This window comes from Populus alba, chromosome 7, assembly GCF_005239225.2.
Source record: "Populus alba chromosome 7, ASM523922v2, whole genome shotgun sequence".
Lineage (NCBI taxonomy): Eukaryota > Viridiplantae > Streptophyta > Magnoliopsida > Malpighiales > Salicaceae > Populus > Populus alba.
This window is the reverse complement of record NC_133290.1, coordinates 3,231,369-3,248,588: the sequence shown is the minus strand read 5'-3', so window position 1 is coordinate 3,248,588 and position 17,220 is coordinate 3,231,369. Positions and strand designations below refer to the sequence as shown.

Genomic DNA, 17,220 nt, shown 5'->3' with positions numbered 1-17,220 from the left:
CCATGTAAGATAAAAGAATAAAGAGAGAAAGATGTGTGGAGGAAGAACTACATAAATATATTTTTTTAATTAAACAATACTGTTACATTATGGTCTTATATACATTACGATCCCTGATTTAAAAATCCTATCATTAAAAATACAATGAATGATAAGATATACAATTAATTCCTAGAATATCTGTTGCAGATATGATCACAATTATCATCAGTATCAGTAATCTCTTGTGCAGATATGATCAAAGATCACGATTATCTTCAGTATCAGTGATTTCTAATCATGATCTTTTCAATATCAAAGATCCCTAATTATAATAGTAATCTCTGATCATGATTATTTTCAGTATTAATAATCACTGGTCATGATTATCTTTAATAACAATATTATCTTCAGTATCAATAATCACTAGTCATGATTATCTTCAGTATTAGTAATAATTTCTTGTGCAGATATAATCAAAGATCATGATTATCTTGAATATCAATAATCCCTTATCATATTTATTTTTAATATCAGTATTATTTTGTAAATTTGATAATATTTTCAACACCATGAAATCAACTCTTTTGATAATAAAGAATTCCCTTGCCAAAATACAACTCACCCTGACCTTATCAATAACTATCCCCGTCATCATCTCCAGTTGGCCTCCCCAAAATTTGATGAAGAAATTAGAGAAGAAAAAACATAGATTTCTTTTATAAAAAAATACACTATTTGGCTTGAACCGAACACCTAAAATAGAACCAAAACGTTTTTGGTGAAATTTGAGCGAAATTACCGACACAAGTCAAGATTCCAAGTGAAATCAAAAGTCCAGTAAAGGTTTTTCTATATAAATAATTATTTATGTTAAGGGTTTTATATCTCCAGAATCTCTCTCCCCCCAAAACAAGGAAGAATTTTACCAGTCAAGACATCCCAAAATCTCCCTGCCTTGAACCATGTCTTTCATTGAAATTAGAAATTAAAGCAATAATCTTAATTTCATTTAAATAATCTTGATGGAGTTCATGCTCTTGGCCTTTGCCCTAGTTTATTCCCACAGATATGCAGATCTGGCAAAATATGGAAAAAGTTTCATTTGTCTCTCACTTGAGCACACAACAGATTCCTTCTCCATCTCACCGATGAATCAAGCATCCCAAGTCATATTTTCTTACTTATTGTTTATACAAATCATCATCTTCACAGCCTAAAGCACGTTGACTACAAGAAGAATGCTTCCATATTAACACGTAAATATTACAGCGTACTATTTCAAATTGACAAGCACGCAGGAGTGTGACACAAGCCATATCTATGTTAATCAGCTAAAATCTCATTTCCTAGTGTTAAAATTTCTTATGGAACATAATCAGGAGATTCAGGTCCATCCAAAACCCTCCCCCCCCCCCCACTACAGGAACTCCCTCGTGCCTGATTAAGCACCTCCCTCGGTACCCTTTCAAGTTCTGAAACCCTTGACAGAGGAGGTTGAGCTGCTTTCATTGTCTGTGCTGTATGTTGTCCGCCCCCTATGCAATTTTCATGACCACATGACAACAAACCTTTTGGGCTGAACTACATATAAAACTACAAACAAGGGAAGAGAAAATCTTCCCCTTGCTGCAAGTTTAGTAAAGGAGGATCACGTACTTGATCCACTCTTTCTTCCAAACCTATTCCCTGATTGGAATCGAGACATTCGCCGGCTGACTGATCCAGCTGATTGATGCGACATAGTGCTCTCCCCCGCACTTCTATAGGGGCTCCCCGCCCTCAATCCACTGAGCATCTTGGTGGGCAAAAGATTATCCCTCAGTTTACAGGTAACTTGAAAGAGAGCATTCTGTACATTTTTGTGCTCGCCAGTAATCTGCAAAACATGTAACAGTTTGGGAATAAATAGCAGAAAAATACTTTACCAGTATCTATCTATAGTTCTATACCAGTTTTTATCCTGGATAATCAAGAAAAATACTTGACTTTGAAAGCATCAGGCAATATCAAAGAACAAAAGGCAACTGATAAGTGACAGAACTCTTGAAACATTTAAAATATTGCATATCTACACAACAAACAGCAAATACATCAAAATTTTATATACTAAGATAAATGAAAAAAAAAACATCCAAATACAACCGATGCGCAGAGAACTGGTAGAGCTTTGAAAATGTTACAAGAAGAGGTGAAATTTGCTAACTAAACTAGATGATGACAACGACAGGTGATGAAGAAGTGTTGATTGTTCTTGGAAGGAGAGGAGAACGGCAGCACCAAAAATCACATTAAGCAATGATTATTAGACTCAATGACATACTTCAACCCAGTTTATGTTGTATACTAAAATCCTTTTAATGTCACAATAACTTGACAGCAAATAAAAAAAAAGTAAGAAATAAAAACTGCACCTGCATTACTGCATCATTCTTTGAAGCGAAATCAAAGATTCGGTCCCCTTGCAAAATCTGTATGTCAGCACCAGTTGTTTCTATCATTTCTGAATCTACCCTACCTCCTCTTCCAATCAAACAAGAGACCTTATTTGGTGGCAGCAGGAGGGTTGCTGTCACGGTAATTTCCTCAATCAAGCCCAAGGAACGAGCTCTTTCAATGTCATGCTCAATAGATCTAGCAAAGACAAGAAGAAGTGCATTCTGTGCAGGAGAGTGGGATGATTCAAGGTTCTCCAATGCAGAAACAGTAACTAGACGGTCATCGGAGTTGGTTATAGGAGGAGCAAAGATGATAGAAGCACCAGTTTGATTTTGCAGAGCTCTGACTACAGACCCTCCCGTGCCTATGATTCTCCCAGCTGCACCATGGGAGCAGATCATCCTAAATTGAACTTGTGATTGTTCATTAGGTTTCTTATTGTCTCCATCAGTTGCAATATTTTCAGAATATGTGGGTAGCAGGGAACACATTGGTTCACCAGAGGAACCACTTCTTCTTCTCCTACCAGCTCCAAGGCTTAAATCCACCTCATCCTTCTCGTATGGAGGACAATCTTGAAGACAGCTAGTTACATCAATCACTGCTTTCTTTATGGCCACAGAGCTGCTCCCTGTAATCTTTTTTTTTTTCATACACCAATTTTTTCAAATTTCATTTCAGATAATTTAAAACTGCAAACACGTGAAGAGAAAATCTTCTCCTGTGGCAACTGCAGCAATGAGGAAGGAGTATCACGTACTTGATCAAATCTTTTTGCAAAGCTTGTTTCCTGATTGGAATCTAGAGATTCACCAGCTGATTGATGCAACATGGTGATCTCCCCCGCTCTTCTATAGGGGCTCCCTGTCCTCAATCCATTGAGCATCTCGGTAGGCAAAAGATTCTCCCTCAGTTTACAGGTAACTTGAAACAGAGCATTCTGTACATTTTTCTCCTCGCCTGTAATCTGCAAAACATATAACAGTTTAGGAATAAATCGCTAGGCAGGTGGTACCAAAGATTTTAACCAGGTAGGTACGGGACTGGGAATTCAAAAAAAAAAACAGAAGAAGACATAAATCTCCAATAGAAGCTCCAAATACTTTACCATGTTGGCTGATCACACTCCATTACAAGGTATAAACATTCCAGTATCTATCTATAGTTCTATACTAGTTTTTATCCTGGATGATCAAGAAAAATCCTCTACTTTGAAAGCATCAGGCAATATCAAAGAACAAAAGGCAACTGATAAGTGACAGAACTCTTGAAACATTTAAAATATTGCATATCTACACAACAAACAGCAAATACATCAAAATTTTATATAATAAGATAAATGGAAAACAAGTACAAATACAACTGAAGTGCAGAGAACTGGTAGTGCTTTGAAAATGTTACAAGAAGAGGTGAAATTTGCTAACCAAACTAGATGATGACAACGACAGGTGATGAAGAAGTGTTGATTGTTCTTGCAGGGAGAGGAGCAGATAACTGATTACAAGCACAAATCACGGCAGCACCAAAAATCACATTAAGCAATGATTATTAGACTCAATGACATTCTTCAACCCAGTTTATGTTGTATACTAAAATCCTTTTAATGTCACAATAACTTGACAGCAAATAAAAAAAAGTAAGAAATAAAAATTGCACCTGCACTACTGCATCATTCTTTGAAGCGAAATCAAAGATTCGGTCCCCTTGCAAAATCTGTATGTCAGCACCAGTTGTTTCTATCATTTCTGAATCTACCCTACCTCCTCTTCCAATCAAACAAGAGACCTTATTTGATGGCAGCATGAGGGTTGCTGTCACGGTAATTTCCTCAATCAAGCCCAAGGAACGAGCTCTTTCAATGTCATGCTCAATAGATCTAGCAAAGACAAGAAGAAGTGCATTCTGTGCAGGAGAGTGGGATGATTCAAGGTTCTCCAATGCAGAAACAGTAACTAGACGGTCATCGGAGTTGGTTATAGGAGGAGCAAAGCTGATAGAAGCACCAGTTTGATTTTGCAGAGCTCTGACTATGGATCCTCCCGTGCCTATGATGCTCCCAGCTGCACCATGGGAGCAGATCATCCTAAATTGAACTTGTGATTGTTCATTAGGTTTCTTATTGTCTCCATCAGTTGCAATATTTTCAGAATATGTGGGTAGCAGGGAACACATTGGTTCACCAGAGGAACCACTTCTTCTTCTCCTAACAGCTCCAAGGCTTAAATCCACCTCATCCTTCTCGTATGGAGGACAATCTTGAAGACAGCTAGTTACATCAATCACTGCTTTCTTTATGGCCACAGAGCTACTCCCTGTAATCTTTTTTTTTTTTTTTTTTCAAACACCAATTTTTTCAAATTTCATTTCAGATAATTTAAAACTGCAAACAAGTGAAGAGAAAATCTTCACCTGTGGCAACTGCAGCAATGAGGAACGAGTATCACGTACTTGATCCAATCTTTTTTCAAAGCTTGTTTCCTGATTGGAATCTAGAGATTCACCAGCTGATTGATGCAACATGGTGATCTCCCCCGCTCTTCTATAAAGGCTCCCTGTCCTCAATCCATTGAGCATCTCAGTAGGCAAAAGATTCTCCCTCAGTTTACAGGTAACTTGAAACAGAGCATTCTGTACATTTTTCTCCTCGCCTGTAATCTGCAAAACATATAACAGTTTAGGAATAAATCGCTAGGTAGGTGGCACCAAAGATTTTAACCAGGTAGGTACGGGACTGGGAATTCAACAAAAAAAAGGACATAAATCTTCAATAAAAGCTCCAAATACTTTACCATGTTGGCTGATCACACTCCATTACAAGGTATAAACATTCCAGTATCTATCTATAGTTCTATACCAGTTTTCATCCTGGATGATCAAGAAAAATCCTCTACTTTGAAATCATCAGGCAATATCAAAGAACAAAAGGCAAACGATAAGTGACAGAACTCTTGGTACATTTAAAATATTGCATATCTACACAACAAACAACAAAAACATCAGAATTTTGTATAATAAGATAAATAAATAAAAAACATCCAAATACAATCGATGCGCAGGGAACTGGTAGAGCTTTGAAAATGTTACAAGAAGCGGTGAAATTTGCTAACCAAACTAGATGATGACAACGACAGGTGATGAAGAAGTGTTGATTGTTCTTGCAGGAAGAGGAGCAGATAACTGATTACAAGCACAAATCACGGCAGCACCAAAAATCACATTAAGCAATGATTATTAGACTCAATGACATTCTTCAACCCAGTTTATGTGTATACTAAAATCCTTTTAATGTCACAATAACTTGACAGCAAATAAAAAAAAGTAAGACATAAAAATTGCACCTGCACTACTGCATCATTCTTTGAAGCGAAATCAAAGATTCGGTCCCCTTGCAAAATCTGTATGTCAGCACCAGTTGTTTCTATCATTTCTGAATCTACCCTACCTCCTCTTCCAATCAAACAAGAGACCTTATTTGATGGCAGCAGGAGGGTTGCTGTCACGGTAATTTCCTCAATCAAGCCCAAGGAACGAGCTCTTTCAATGTCATGCTCAATAGATCTAGCAAAGACAAGAAGAAGTGCTTTCTGTGCAGGAGAGTGGGATGATTCAAGGTTCTCCAATGCAGAAACAGTAACTAGACGGTCATCGGAGTTGGTTATAGGAGGAGCAAAGATGATAGAAGCACCAGTTTGATTTTGCAGAGCTCTGACTACAGACCCTCCCTTGCCTATGATGATCCCAGCTGCACCATGGGAGCAGATCATCCTAAATTGAACTTGTGATTGTTCATTAGGTTTCTTATTGTCTCCATCAGTTGCAATATTTTCAGAATATGTGGGTAGCAGGGAACATGAATGAGGAGAGAATTCAGCATTTGGATCACCAGAGGAACCACTTCTCCTTCTCCTAACAGCTCCAATTCCTAAACCCACTTCATCCTTCTCGCATGTAGGATAATCTTGAAGGCAGCTAGTTACAGCAATCACTGCTTTCTTTACAGCCAGAGTGCTACTGCCTGTAATCTTTTTTTTTTTTTTCAGACACCAATTTTTTCAAATTTCATTTCAGATCATATAAAAGATTTTATTTTTGTTAAACTATGATGTAAAAAATTATATTTCTCTCCTACAAAAACACAAAATTTATCATGAATTATTATAGGACAAATCTGTAGGAAAAGAAAGAAGAAGAATTAAACCTGAATTAATTGATCTTCCTTCAAAGCGCATAGTGGAGCCTGGAGAATCCAGATATGAGCCCCACTAGTTCTCTTCATTCTCTTGATATTCCTGCCTTCTCTACCCACAACGGCACCAATCTGCGACGTATTGGCCAAAAGTCCACAATAACCCTCGTACTCGCCACCATCCTTCTTCCCATCCACCCTCCACATCCTTTCTAAAACCCTAACCACCGCCTCCTGCGCTCCAGACACTTCCACCGTCTCACCTTCACCCACCGCGATTTTCTTCTCTGGGGAAGCGGACCCCACCACCACTATCACCCGGTGCTCCGACCCCTTCACCGCCTCCTCGCAGTGAACAAGGCAGCCGGCTTCAAGCCAGATTGGGGATATTACGGAGCTGGAGTGGCTGATGAGACCACCGATTTTCGAAACATGACAGACTACTCGGAATGCAACCTGACCCGGTTGGAGCTCGATCAACGGCTGTCGTGGAGGACCCTTGTGACGGTGGTGCTTCTGCTGCTGCTGTTGCTGCATTGAGTGGAGAAGAGGAAAAGGAGCGGAATCTTTTTCAGAGTACTAGTTGCACGGAATTAATTAATAGAACCTCTTTCCGTGGCAAAAGTGGAGTGACTACGAGGGTGATTGTTTTTGTAGTAGAAAGTGAGGAGCAGTTTCACCACAATAATTTGGTAAGATATCAAAACACAGGTTTAAGAAGGTGGGATTCATGTCAAAACGCGGTCCAACCACAAGTTAATCAAAAGCATGCTTCACCTACTTTTAAAATTCTTGTGCAAAAAGTAATTGAAGCCAGCCACGAGTTCATCAAAAAGCATGCTTCTTCTGCTTTTAAAATTCCTGTGTAAAAAGTACTTGAAGATAGAAGACGTTTATTTTTTTTTTCTTCTTTTTGTCGATCACAGTATCTCTCTATCTTCCCTTCCCTGCTCTCGTAGGAATCCAGTAAAACAATTATTCTCATCGTCCACTTTTCTTAACCTCTTCATTGATCTCTTTTTCTTTTTCAACAACCTCTATTTATTTCTTTTTTTTTCAGGCCACAGAAATTGCGAAACCCAAAAACCACCACCGGAATTACACAAACTACCATCAACAACCAAGATTTACAGAAATCACCGCCAAATATGTTTTTTTAGTCCTGAAGGTCCTTTTTTGTGTACGGGACAGTGTAAGTTTTGATTTTAATATTTCTTTAATTTTAATTATGCTTGTTCTTAAAAACATCGAATCTAATTAGATTAGATTTTGTTTAATTTTAAGTTTTGATTTTGCAATTTGTTGGACCTTTCTTAAGCTTTTTATTGCGAAGGCTAATACAAAATGACAATAGATGACTATTTTTTTTTTTTTTTTCTTCCTTGATAACTTTGGACTCCGACTATTTTTTTGTACATGATGAAAAAACTTGGCTAAATACACTTGTTATCAAAACATCCATGATTTATGTGATCAACTCCACACAAAGAATAATAATAAATTTTAAAGTAAAATTTTATATTTTTAATTTAAGGTAGTGGTTCGAGTAATAAGTTTTAGACCAAGTATGTAAAATCTTTGTATCTCATATGAAACAAACAGTTCATATATATAATTGAAAGTACAATTAAATCTTTTATTGAGTGGATTCTTTTATTGAGTGGATTGTGAGTAAAAAATATAAATTAAATAAAAACCTAATCCATTTAATATTACCTTTTTCATTTTGCTTTATTTATCCATGTGAATGGATTTTCTAAAATATTCATCTATCATTGTAGATATGAAGGCCCATTGATTTAATGTTTTAATCGAAGATATCTTTGATAAGCATTATTATAATGCAATGAACCTTGTTGTTGATTATGTTACTTATGGTAATGATGGTGGTGGTAATATGAATGATGATGATGAGATGGTGAATTATTTTAGGGGCAAGAGTTTGATCGTCATAAACTAGTAATATGTATCGTCGGAGCTCTCTCCCTGTATTATAATAATTATATATATAAAGAAGTTTGATCGTCATAAACTAGTAATATGTATCGTCGGAGCTCTCTCCCTGTATTATAATAATTATATATATAAAGAAGTTTGATCGTCATAAACTAGTAATATGTATCGTCGGAGCTCTCTCCCTGTATTATAATAATTATATATATAAAGAACTTTATATTGTTTCATACAAGAACATTGGCCACTAAAAGGTAATAACATAAGAAAAATTCAATGTTATTTTATGATGAAGCTCTAATCTTTCATTAGGGAATAACTTGCAAATTTATTACTTGTTATCGTAGGGGATATTATTTAGTACATTCTGGATATCCAAATAAATAGAGATATTTAGGTCCATATAAAGATAAGGAACATAACTTGCTAGAATTTCATCGACAAGGACAACCAAGAAGTCAAAATGAAGTATTCAATCATGCACACTCGCCAATACATTGAATGATGGAATGTATTTTTGGAGTGGAAAAATAAGTAGAGAACTTTGCAAAACATGATTGTGTGTCCTTACAAACACAAGCTTAGATCGTAGTGATATTAACAACACTACATAACTATATTAGAAGAAAGTTATGGGAAAATATTGTATTTGTAGAATTTGATCGTCATCCTAATTTTGCAAGGCCATGGATACCAAATTCCTTCTCGAATAGATTATGTTTGTGATGAAATTACAGTTAGTTTAATAAAACAATAAAAGTGGGAGTGTAATGTCTAATTATTGTAGTTATGATATATTAATAATCTGATACACATTAATGTAATTTCAAACTAATAAATAAGTACTAGTCTTTTTTAAATATTTTATTAGTAACATCACTTTTAACCGCGGTTTTAATTAAAAAAATTGAATTATTTTTTATTCAATTACAATCTTAACTACATACATAATTTAATCCAACGAACTACAAATAAAAATCATTTTTTTTATTTTTTTTAAATCACAACTATAAAGCTATCATAATATTAAATAAATTCTAAAACTCAAGTGCTCTCACATGTCTCCAAGCATATGAAAATATTTAAATTTTTTAATTTTTTTTTTTAATTTTTTTTTTTATTTTAGTCCTCTAGTTCCACCTCTGCTTGATCCTAAAATTTTTAAGAAACATCGAGTAAGTCTTATCAGAATTGAATCTTGTAAAAACATTTCAGTTGGGTTTTATATATTTAATTTTTAACATTTTTAAGAGATTTTATAATTTAATTTTTTTGTTTTTTATTTTGTAAAAATAAAAGTTGAAAGAAATAAAAAAGATACTGGTTTTTCAATTTGTTTGGTTTTTAAACTGAATAAATCAAAATCAAACAAACCGAATTAGGCAGATGGTTCAATTTTGCTCTACCTTCATGTTTCAATCCAAACCGACCAAGAAGTTTCGGATTTAAAAAAAAAAAAATACGCTACTTGAGAGAGAGAGAGAAAATTTCTACCCAAGCGTTGTTAGGAAAAAATATTCTTTTGAAAATCAAATTTCATGAAAAATTAACCATTTTTAATGTTTGGTTGGACCATAAAAAATGATCTAGAAAAAAATATGAAAACACCATTTTTTTTCCATGTTATCCTATTTTTATAATAGAATAGGTGAAAACTAATATGTAGAGATTGGTTTATCCGTTTTTATTACAAATGCTTGTTTACATATTTAGTGGTAGACAAATACCTAGCACTTGGATTAATAATGAGAAACAACTTCCCAAGACACTTGTCAAGTATTTGCCCTAATGTCAACATGGGGACACCATCTTCCTTCACTTGTCTTCCATGTACTTCCCTTCTTCCAGAATTTGCTTGGAGAAATCGTCTTGCTTTGCCATGGTAGAGCCTTGCCTTGTGTTGCCAGGGGAATATGGGGTGTTCACAGAAGACAAAGATTATCATGTGACCTGCACAACATTTTTTATTTAATTAATGAATCCTGTGTGTAACTTGGACAGTGCGTCATTATCCATTGGACAACTGAATCCAACTCATTCTTGTACAAGAGTGGTATGGGCATGAATGTCTCTCCCAATGTTGGCGAAGAGCTTCAATTAGAGTATGTATTGATATTTCCTACAACGACAACAAAAAATTGAACTGCACGGATATATTGTAGACTACTTACATAAGTTATTTACTTGATGGAGAGGTTAGCTTATTTTCCTCGGTGTCATGTTTTAATGCCGCATCCCCGCCCATCAATTCCTGAAAACCTTCAACCTTCACCGGTGGAGCCCTCACCATACCCATGTTCCTGCATGCAAATCATAGTGTCTTAGAAGTCCAGCAAGTATAACAAGTCTAGTAAAATTTGTTCTCCTTACGATGTTTGCATTTGGGGAACTTGGAGGGATGCCAGCTGCCTGAGCTGATTGTTAGACTGCGCTTGGAGATTTGACATTGCAGCAATTTGTTGATGCTGCCGGAACTGCATCTGTGGCTGTCTGGAATGGAAAGCATTGAAGGCATTATTATCCAACGGCAATTCCGGTGGGTTTTCAACCTTTACTTGTACCAAAGGCTTGTCCTTGTCCACATCCATACCAGGGCGAGGAGTGGATGGTTGGCGCCTCCGCAATCTCTCCAGCTGCTGCTGCTGCTGCAATGTGAAATTTTGGGAATGAACCATTGGCTGCATCTGTGGATGCATTTGTCTTGGGATCTGTAGCTTCATCATAGACCAAAACCCAGTTATCAACTTATCATAACATTGTTACAGAAATATGATGAAATGTGACGGTCAACACAAAAAAGCTTTTAGAGCCCACAGGTACTGTAGATAGTAAAGGGTATCCATCCTAATACTCTCCACACAATCCCCATGGGCAGGGTTATATGGCAACTTTCTCCAATAACCATCTCAAAATACAGTTGAGGCTAGGAGGTGAGCGCTATTCAAGTGTTGGAACTTTAAAAACCACGGGAGCTTATATGAAAAATTGGAAGCCCAGCTAGTCAAAAACTGGAGTTCAATCATGAAGTACTAGGAAATCACCGAACATGTCTGCATAAAAGCTCACAAGGACCCTTCTCTTTTGAGGACAACCTTGGTGTAAGGATATTTTTTCAAACCAAAAGAAATTGAAAAGAGCCATTTCCTTTAATGTGCTAAGCTTTTCACATGATCGAATTTATGCCAGAAGGAAAAGTTCCAGCTACAATTTGAATCAGTTTCTCCAACCCAAGAACCCCGAGACCAAAAAGAATAAATTAGCAGAAAGGTCAAAACTGGGAAAATGCATCACAATACAAAGATATTGATGTATATTGCATACTTGCTGAGGTAGTCGAAGAAGATTCTGGTGCTGAGAATGAAATTGTGACTGGATTCCGTGTGCTTGTTGGTGGGTTGGTTCTGCAGTATTTCTAGCACCTTCCTTAACAATCTCCATCAAGTTGACCACATTACTTGCAGCAAAAGGGAAAATGTTAGACGATGGATATAAATAGAAAATGAATAGTACAAAACACCAAGTTTATAAAGAAGGAAAATCAGAAGTACTTACAATAGACAGAATGGGCTGATAGAAAATCAATAGTACCATGAAAATGCAAGGTGGGGTTACTAGATAAGGCAACAGAACAATTAATCACCACTGAGACTTCATGCAATTAAATGCAAACAAGCCTAAATCCTAGGGTTAATACAAACACTACTATGCCACAATAATGAAAAATAGCAAAACACTAGCACACCACACATTGCACTATATGCCAGACAATAGCTGAACAGTCTAACATTAAAAGAATGTGAGGAAAGACTCATTGATTCAGGGGGTTAAATGATAATGATACCTCATCCATAGAAAATCACCAAGACTAATAGCAGTAATTCAAGACTTTATAGAGATGATTAGATGAACAGGGTTTTGGGTTTTCTGGCTGAGTAAAAGACACAACAAAACTAATAAAAAGCTACACTATATAGAAGACCTTGATATAAAACATTGGGGAGGAATTTTGAAGGATATGCAAAGGAAAGCAATGTGATTGCTAAACTTTATAAAAATACTGGAACTAGAAAAGAAGCTTCCAAAGATCCAAGATAGGTTAGAGATTTCCATTGCATACATTTGATAATTAATTAGCATGGAAGTCAAGCATGATGTCTGTTTTCCAAAGCTTTCAGATTAAATCAGACATGTAGAAAAGCTTCATTTATCCCCTTCCACCACCACCCTCTTTCGTAAAACAACAAAACAAAATGAAATGAAGGTGCATTTGGTTCATGGAATGCTGCTTTCCTCGGGATAACTACGGGAAATGTGACACCTATGAGAACTCAAAATATGTCAGACTTTTTTTTCTGGCTGACATAGAAGAATATTATACTCAAACTTGTTCTCTCTTGGAAGCCCTGTAGGTATTTAAGATATATAACTATTACAATGAAGGCCCCTTGCCTTCATAGTTTAAATAGAGAGAAAATATCTGTCATAACGTTAAATTTCAACTCCCAATAGCTCGAAAAATAAGATCTCCCCATTAAGCTGTGGGTAAAGGAAAGTTAAATTTTGAAAACCAGCATTCCTGAAATGAGTCATGCATAATAATAACCTGATTATGATATTCCAGACTCGCCCCTTCTGATTTTGTGAGCCAGCCACCCTCTAATGAAAACAGAATTTTGAGGAATCAAATCAAGACAAAGATTGTCCATGCCATAGGCTCAACAGTGAATCAAAATTCAGTTGCCACTATCACCCTCTTAAAGGCTCCTCTGAAAAGAATTCCCAACATAATCCAAACACCCTCCCCCACCCTCGACCACCCCACAAAAGATAAATCAGAAAAACCTAAACCATAATAAAGAACTAAACATTAGAGTATCTCTCGAACTTCCACCTAGTCTAAAGAAACTTCTTCATTTTATTGACCATCGCATGGAATTCTTAACTTCCACTTTTTGTTGAGGATGTTTCTGAATGACCTTGCTGATTTCCCTCATCACCTTCATAGAAGAACTCTTTTTACTGGTAGGGGCAGCATCCTTCAATCTGTTGATTTTCTTTTCCTTAGTACGCAAGTTAACAACCTTTCAAATCCCATGTGCAGCATTCACGGTTCAACCATGATTTGAGCATTCTATAAAGCTTGCTTCAACTTGAATTTGGTCTACAAACACAAGCTAAAGGTGGATCATGTTGGATATTGGCCAACAAATGTCATCATGGTAAAAGGCCAAGTGCCTGACCAATTCATTAGCTGTTGGTCATCAAACCAACTCTATCTGTCATTTGAACTTTCAAAGCCATTGAAGTTCCCTATCAAATATATTCATTTTTCATTATGCAAGGTCAAAATATTTAAGCATTTGACCCTCACGTCGACTTGATATGGTCCCAATAGGTCTTTCAATTTGTTGCTCTGCAATTACTATATGACCAACCTGTGAAGGTCAATAGCAGTTGCATACTCACTAAGTAACCATTCAAGGTAAGGAACAAATGCAGGAAAAAAAGCATTTCCGAAGGCAAAAAACAAAAATGGAAACATACTAAAATGACTGAAATTTTCACAAGAAACACCTTTGGGCTTCACAAATTTTATTGCTCTCCATTTACTATTATACATATAGCTATTATACACAAGTGATTGGGGATTTGTGAACAATCAGAGATCAAAAAATCCATTATATCATGACAGTTTCAAGTTTTCACAGATGAAGTTTTCTTCAAAGTATGGGAGTTAATGTTACATAAAAGTAACTTCTTGAACATTAAAAAAATGTGGTAAATGTTGTTAAAAGCTTGCCTTAAGCATTAGGCATGTTGATTAAGAAAAAAAGAATCGGGCACAAGGCTACAGAGCTTAAACACCGGACAAGTCATAAGAAAGGCACTGTCAACTAGGCACACCTTTGGCACAAAGCACCGGCCATGGGCATAGATGAGAGATATCCACTAATTTCGTTTTTATAATTTCTAGCCAGGATACAACTTTGTTATGTGTTTGTGCAGTTGCTTTATGTTGTAGCTTACAATTGTTTCAGTTAGCTGGAAACAAAAGACACATTCAAGAAGTTGGTAACTTTGGAAGACTTCCAAAGGAGAAAAAAAAACAGCAAGATGGCATGCAAACTGGGCTACAGCATGACACGTGCCTTTAAAAAGCAGCAGCATGCTGCTAGTTAGAACTTTAAAGGAGGTACATGATGTGGCCTTCTTGTGTCATCACCTTCTTAAAAATAGCAAACTTGCTTCATAAATGTTTATACCAATATACCATGATTATTAGATGAAATAAATGCACAATTGCATTAGTAACTAAGGGAACGAATGCAGTAAAATGAGCATTTTAAATCCTTTGCAGAAAGACTCAAGTTAAACAAAGTTGCATCTGATAACATTAACATCCTAGAAACTATACTTGATTATTTAGCTTTGTGTTCAAAATATCTCTTGGGAGTTTAGAGAAATGGCATGAAATGAAAGAAGAAGAGAGAGAAAAAAGAAAAAAAAAACACCATGAAAAATGGTTCAAGGTTTTCAAACTCACCTAAACCCTGCTGTTTGGAGAAACATCTTAAGTAGCTCAACTGCTGAACACTGCTTTCTGTAGCTATCAGCAAGTACTCTCAAGATACGGCCTAGTTTAGAAATATGACACCTAAGCAATTGAGAGAAGACTTCCATGGGAATTTCTGATGCGCCATCAAAACCAACTCTTGTTAGCAAGCAAGCTACTACCTTTTGAGACATCTGCAAAGCTTGCTCTTCACTGAGTTTTTTATGACCTTCAGACCCATTTTTCCCACGATGTAAACTCCCACCTTGTTCCACACTAATACCAAGCCTCTCTATCATTACAGGATTTCTGGTCTGAGGCAATGAATCAAAAGCTCCACGGAACTCTATCTTCTGATTGTCTCGAGCTCTAATTATTGGTGGGATTGCACTATCGGGTACACAGTTGAACATAAACATTGTCTCGGGGAAAAAGACAAAGTCATCATCCACCGAGTGAGACCCATCTAAAACAGAACTAGAACGCATATTTGAAGTGCTTTCTAGATTAGAATTTCCAGAGCCCAAATACTGACATCTTCTTTTGTGCCTAGCAACAAGTCTAAAATAAGTAGACATTTGCTCTGGCGAGCGTTTGTCCGACTCTCTGTCCCCGAATGATAGCCTATATGGCCTTTTAAGTTTACGCTTTTCCATAAACTGAGTATACCATGTTTCTGGCAATTCTTCGTTCTTATACCTCTGACAGCAAATATACAACACGAAATTACTAACACGAAACGAAAGGCGTGAGCCTTAGTTCCTCCTCGTAAAAACAAATTATTACTAGCTCGATTTGACGACATTATTCAATTACGAAACAAAACAAACCTTAGTGGTTGCCCCAACTCCGCCCCCTTCTCGTCGTTGATCTTCATCCTCTAGAGTGAAGTACACATCATCACCGTGCAATTGCAAATCTAAGAAAAACAAAACAAAAATCAATCAAACCAGTGCGGCTCACTCTCCGAAAATTTTTAAAAGAAAAGAAAGGGGAGTTAAAATTCTGGACTGACAATTTGGATTGAGATTGGAAACTGCAGCAACAGTTTTGGATCTGAGAAAGAGAGAGACGCTGGCTTTATCGAATAAGAGAGCGCGAGCTCGGAGCTGAAGCTGGAAATGGGACTTTGATTTCGAGTCGTCGGTTCGCATGAAGGACTGCCACGAGGCAGGAGAAGAGAGGGAATGAAGGAAATTGGAGTAGAGAGAGTCGCCGAGCCAAGCGCGCCACATACCTAGGGTTTCAAGCTTCCGGGCTAGATCATAGCCCAGACCGTCGTCGCCCAGGACTGACATGTTTTGTCTCTGTTTGTTTTTTTTTTTTCCAGCTTCGAGAATTAAAAAGGAGAACAGTAAGCTGTTGGTTTTGGAATTTTAAGGTGAGACGAGGGGAGAAGGTTGATCATAAGATCATATCGGTCCCTCTATTCTTGATTTCGTACAATTTTATCCCCTTTGTTTTACTTTACTAGTTTGAGCCTTGTACTTTTAATTTGTGCTATATTTTTTTTGTGTTATTTCTACCATATAATAACACGTGTTCATAACATAAAGTATATATTGCCACAACCAAAAAATAAAAAAAAAATTGTGAAAAAAAATGTAAAATACCAAAAAAACAAAACTTTTGAAGACCCATTTTATATTATCAATTTACTCTTTTGTGATGATCATATTATGGTTTAACTATATTTTCAAAAAATATAAAGTTTTAAATTGATTTTTTTATATATTTTTTATTATTATTTTAGTGTGCTAATATATATAATAAATTTTAAAAAATTATTTTAAAATTATTTTAAATAAATAATATCTATCATTTCGTGGGATAAACACTTCATAAAATTCTTTCTAACCCTGTCCTTCTTTCATTGTCACCCACGTATTATTCTTTTTCATTGTTAAAATCACTATAAAACTATCAAGAGAACTATTGGCTGAAAGGGTAAAAAGTTATATTTTAAGGATATTTGAGAACGAGTGTAAATTATGTTTTTATAAATTTTAATTTTTTTTATTTAAAATGAATTTTTTTTTTATGTTATTAGATTATTTTAATATGTTGATATAAAAAATAATTTTTAAAAAATAAAATAAAAATTTATTTT

General features: G+C 35.9%; 2 protein-coding genes across 4 annotated transcripts; both read right to left on the bottom strand.

Moving 5' to 3' along the window:
- Positions 1–1,210: 1,210 nt before the first annotated feature.
- On the bottom strand, positions 1,211–7,609 carry LOC118063154 (uncharacterized). 3 transcript variants are annotated; one of them, XM_073410431.1, is made up of 7 exons: positions 6,617–7,609; positions 5,757–6,440; positions 4,867–5,073; positions 4,075–4,737; positions 3,179–3,385; positions 2,394–3,056; positions 1,211–1,858 (listed from the first exon to the last, which is right to left on the bottom strand). In XM_073410431.1, the coding sequence occupies exons 1-7, from the start codon at positions 7,139–7,141 to the stop codon at positions 1,631–1,633; spliced, it is 3,177 nt and encodes a 1,058-aa protein (XP_073266532.1). In that variant the 5' UTR covers positions 7,142–7,609; the 3' UTR covers positions 1,211–1,630. The 3 variants fall into 3 exon arrangements, with proteins under 3 accessions (XP_073266532.1, XP_034932990.1, XP_073266533.1); XM_035077099.2 differs by having other exon boundaries at positions 4,828–5,073; positions 6,617–7,608; XM_073410432.1 differs by having other exon boundaries at positions 4,828–5,073; positions 5,757–6,433; positions 6,617–6,796.
- A 2,597-nt stretch (positions 7,610–10,206) lies between these two features.
- LOC118063156 (uncharacterized) lies at positions 10,207–16,464 on the bottom strand. The gene is made up of 7 exons (XM_035077101.2): positions 16,126–16,464; positions 15,941–16,029; positions 15,102–15,811; positions 11,879–12,011; positions 10,928–11,271; positions 10,729–10,857; positions 10,207–10,507 (listed from the first exon to the last, which is right to left on the bottom strand). Exons 1-6 carry the CDS (start codon positions 16,406–16,408, stop codon positions 10,734–10,736), a joined length of 1,683 nt encoding a protein of 560 aa, XP_034932992.1. The 5' UTR covers positions 16,409–16,464; the 3' UTR covers positions 10,207–10,507; positions 10,729–10,733.
- Between the last annotated feature and the right edge of the window lie 756 nt (positions 16,465–17,220).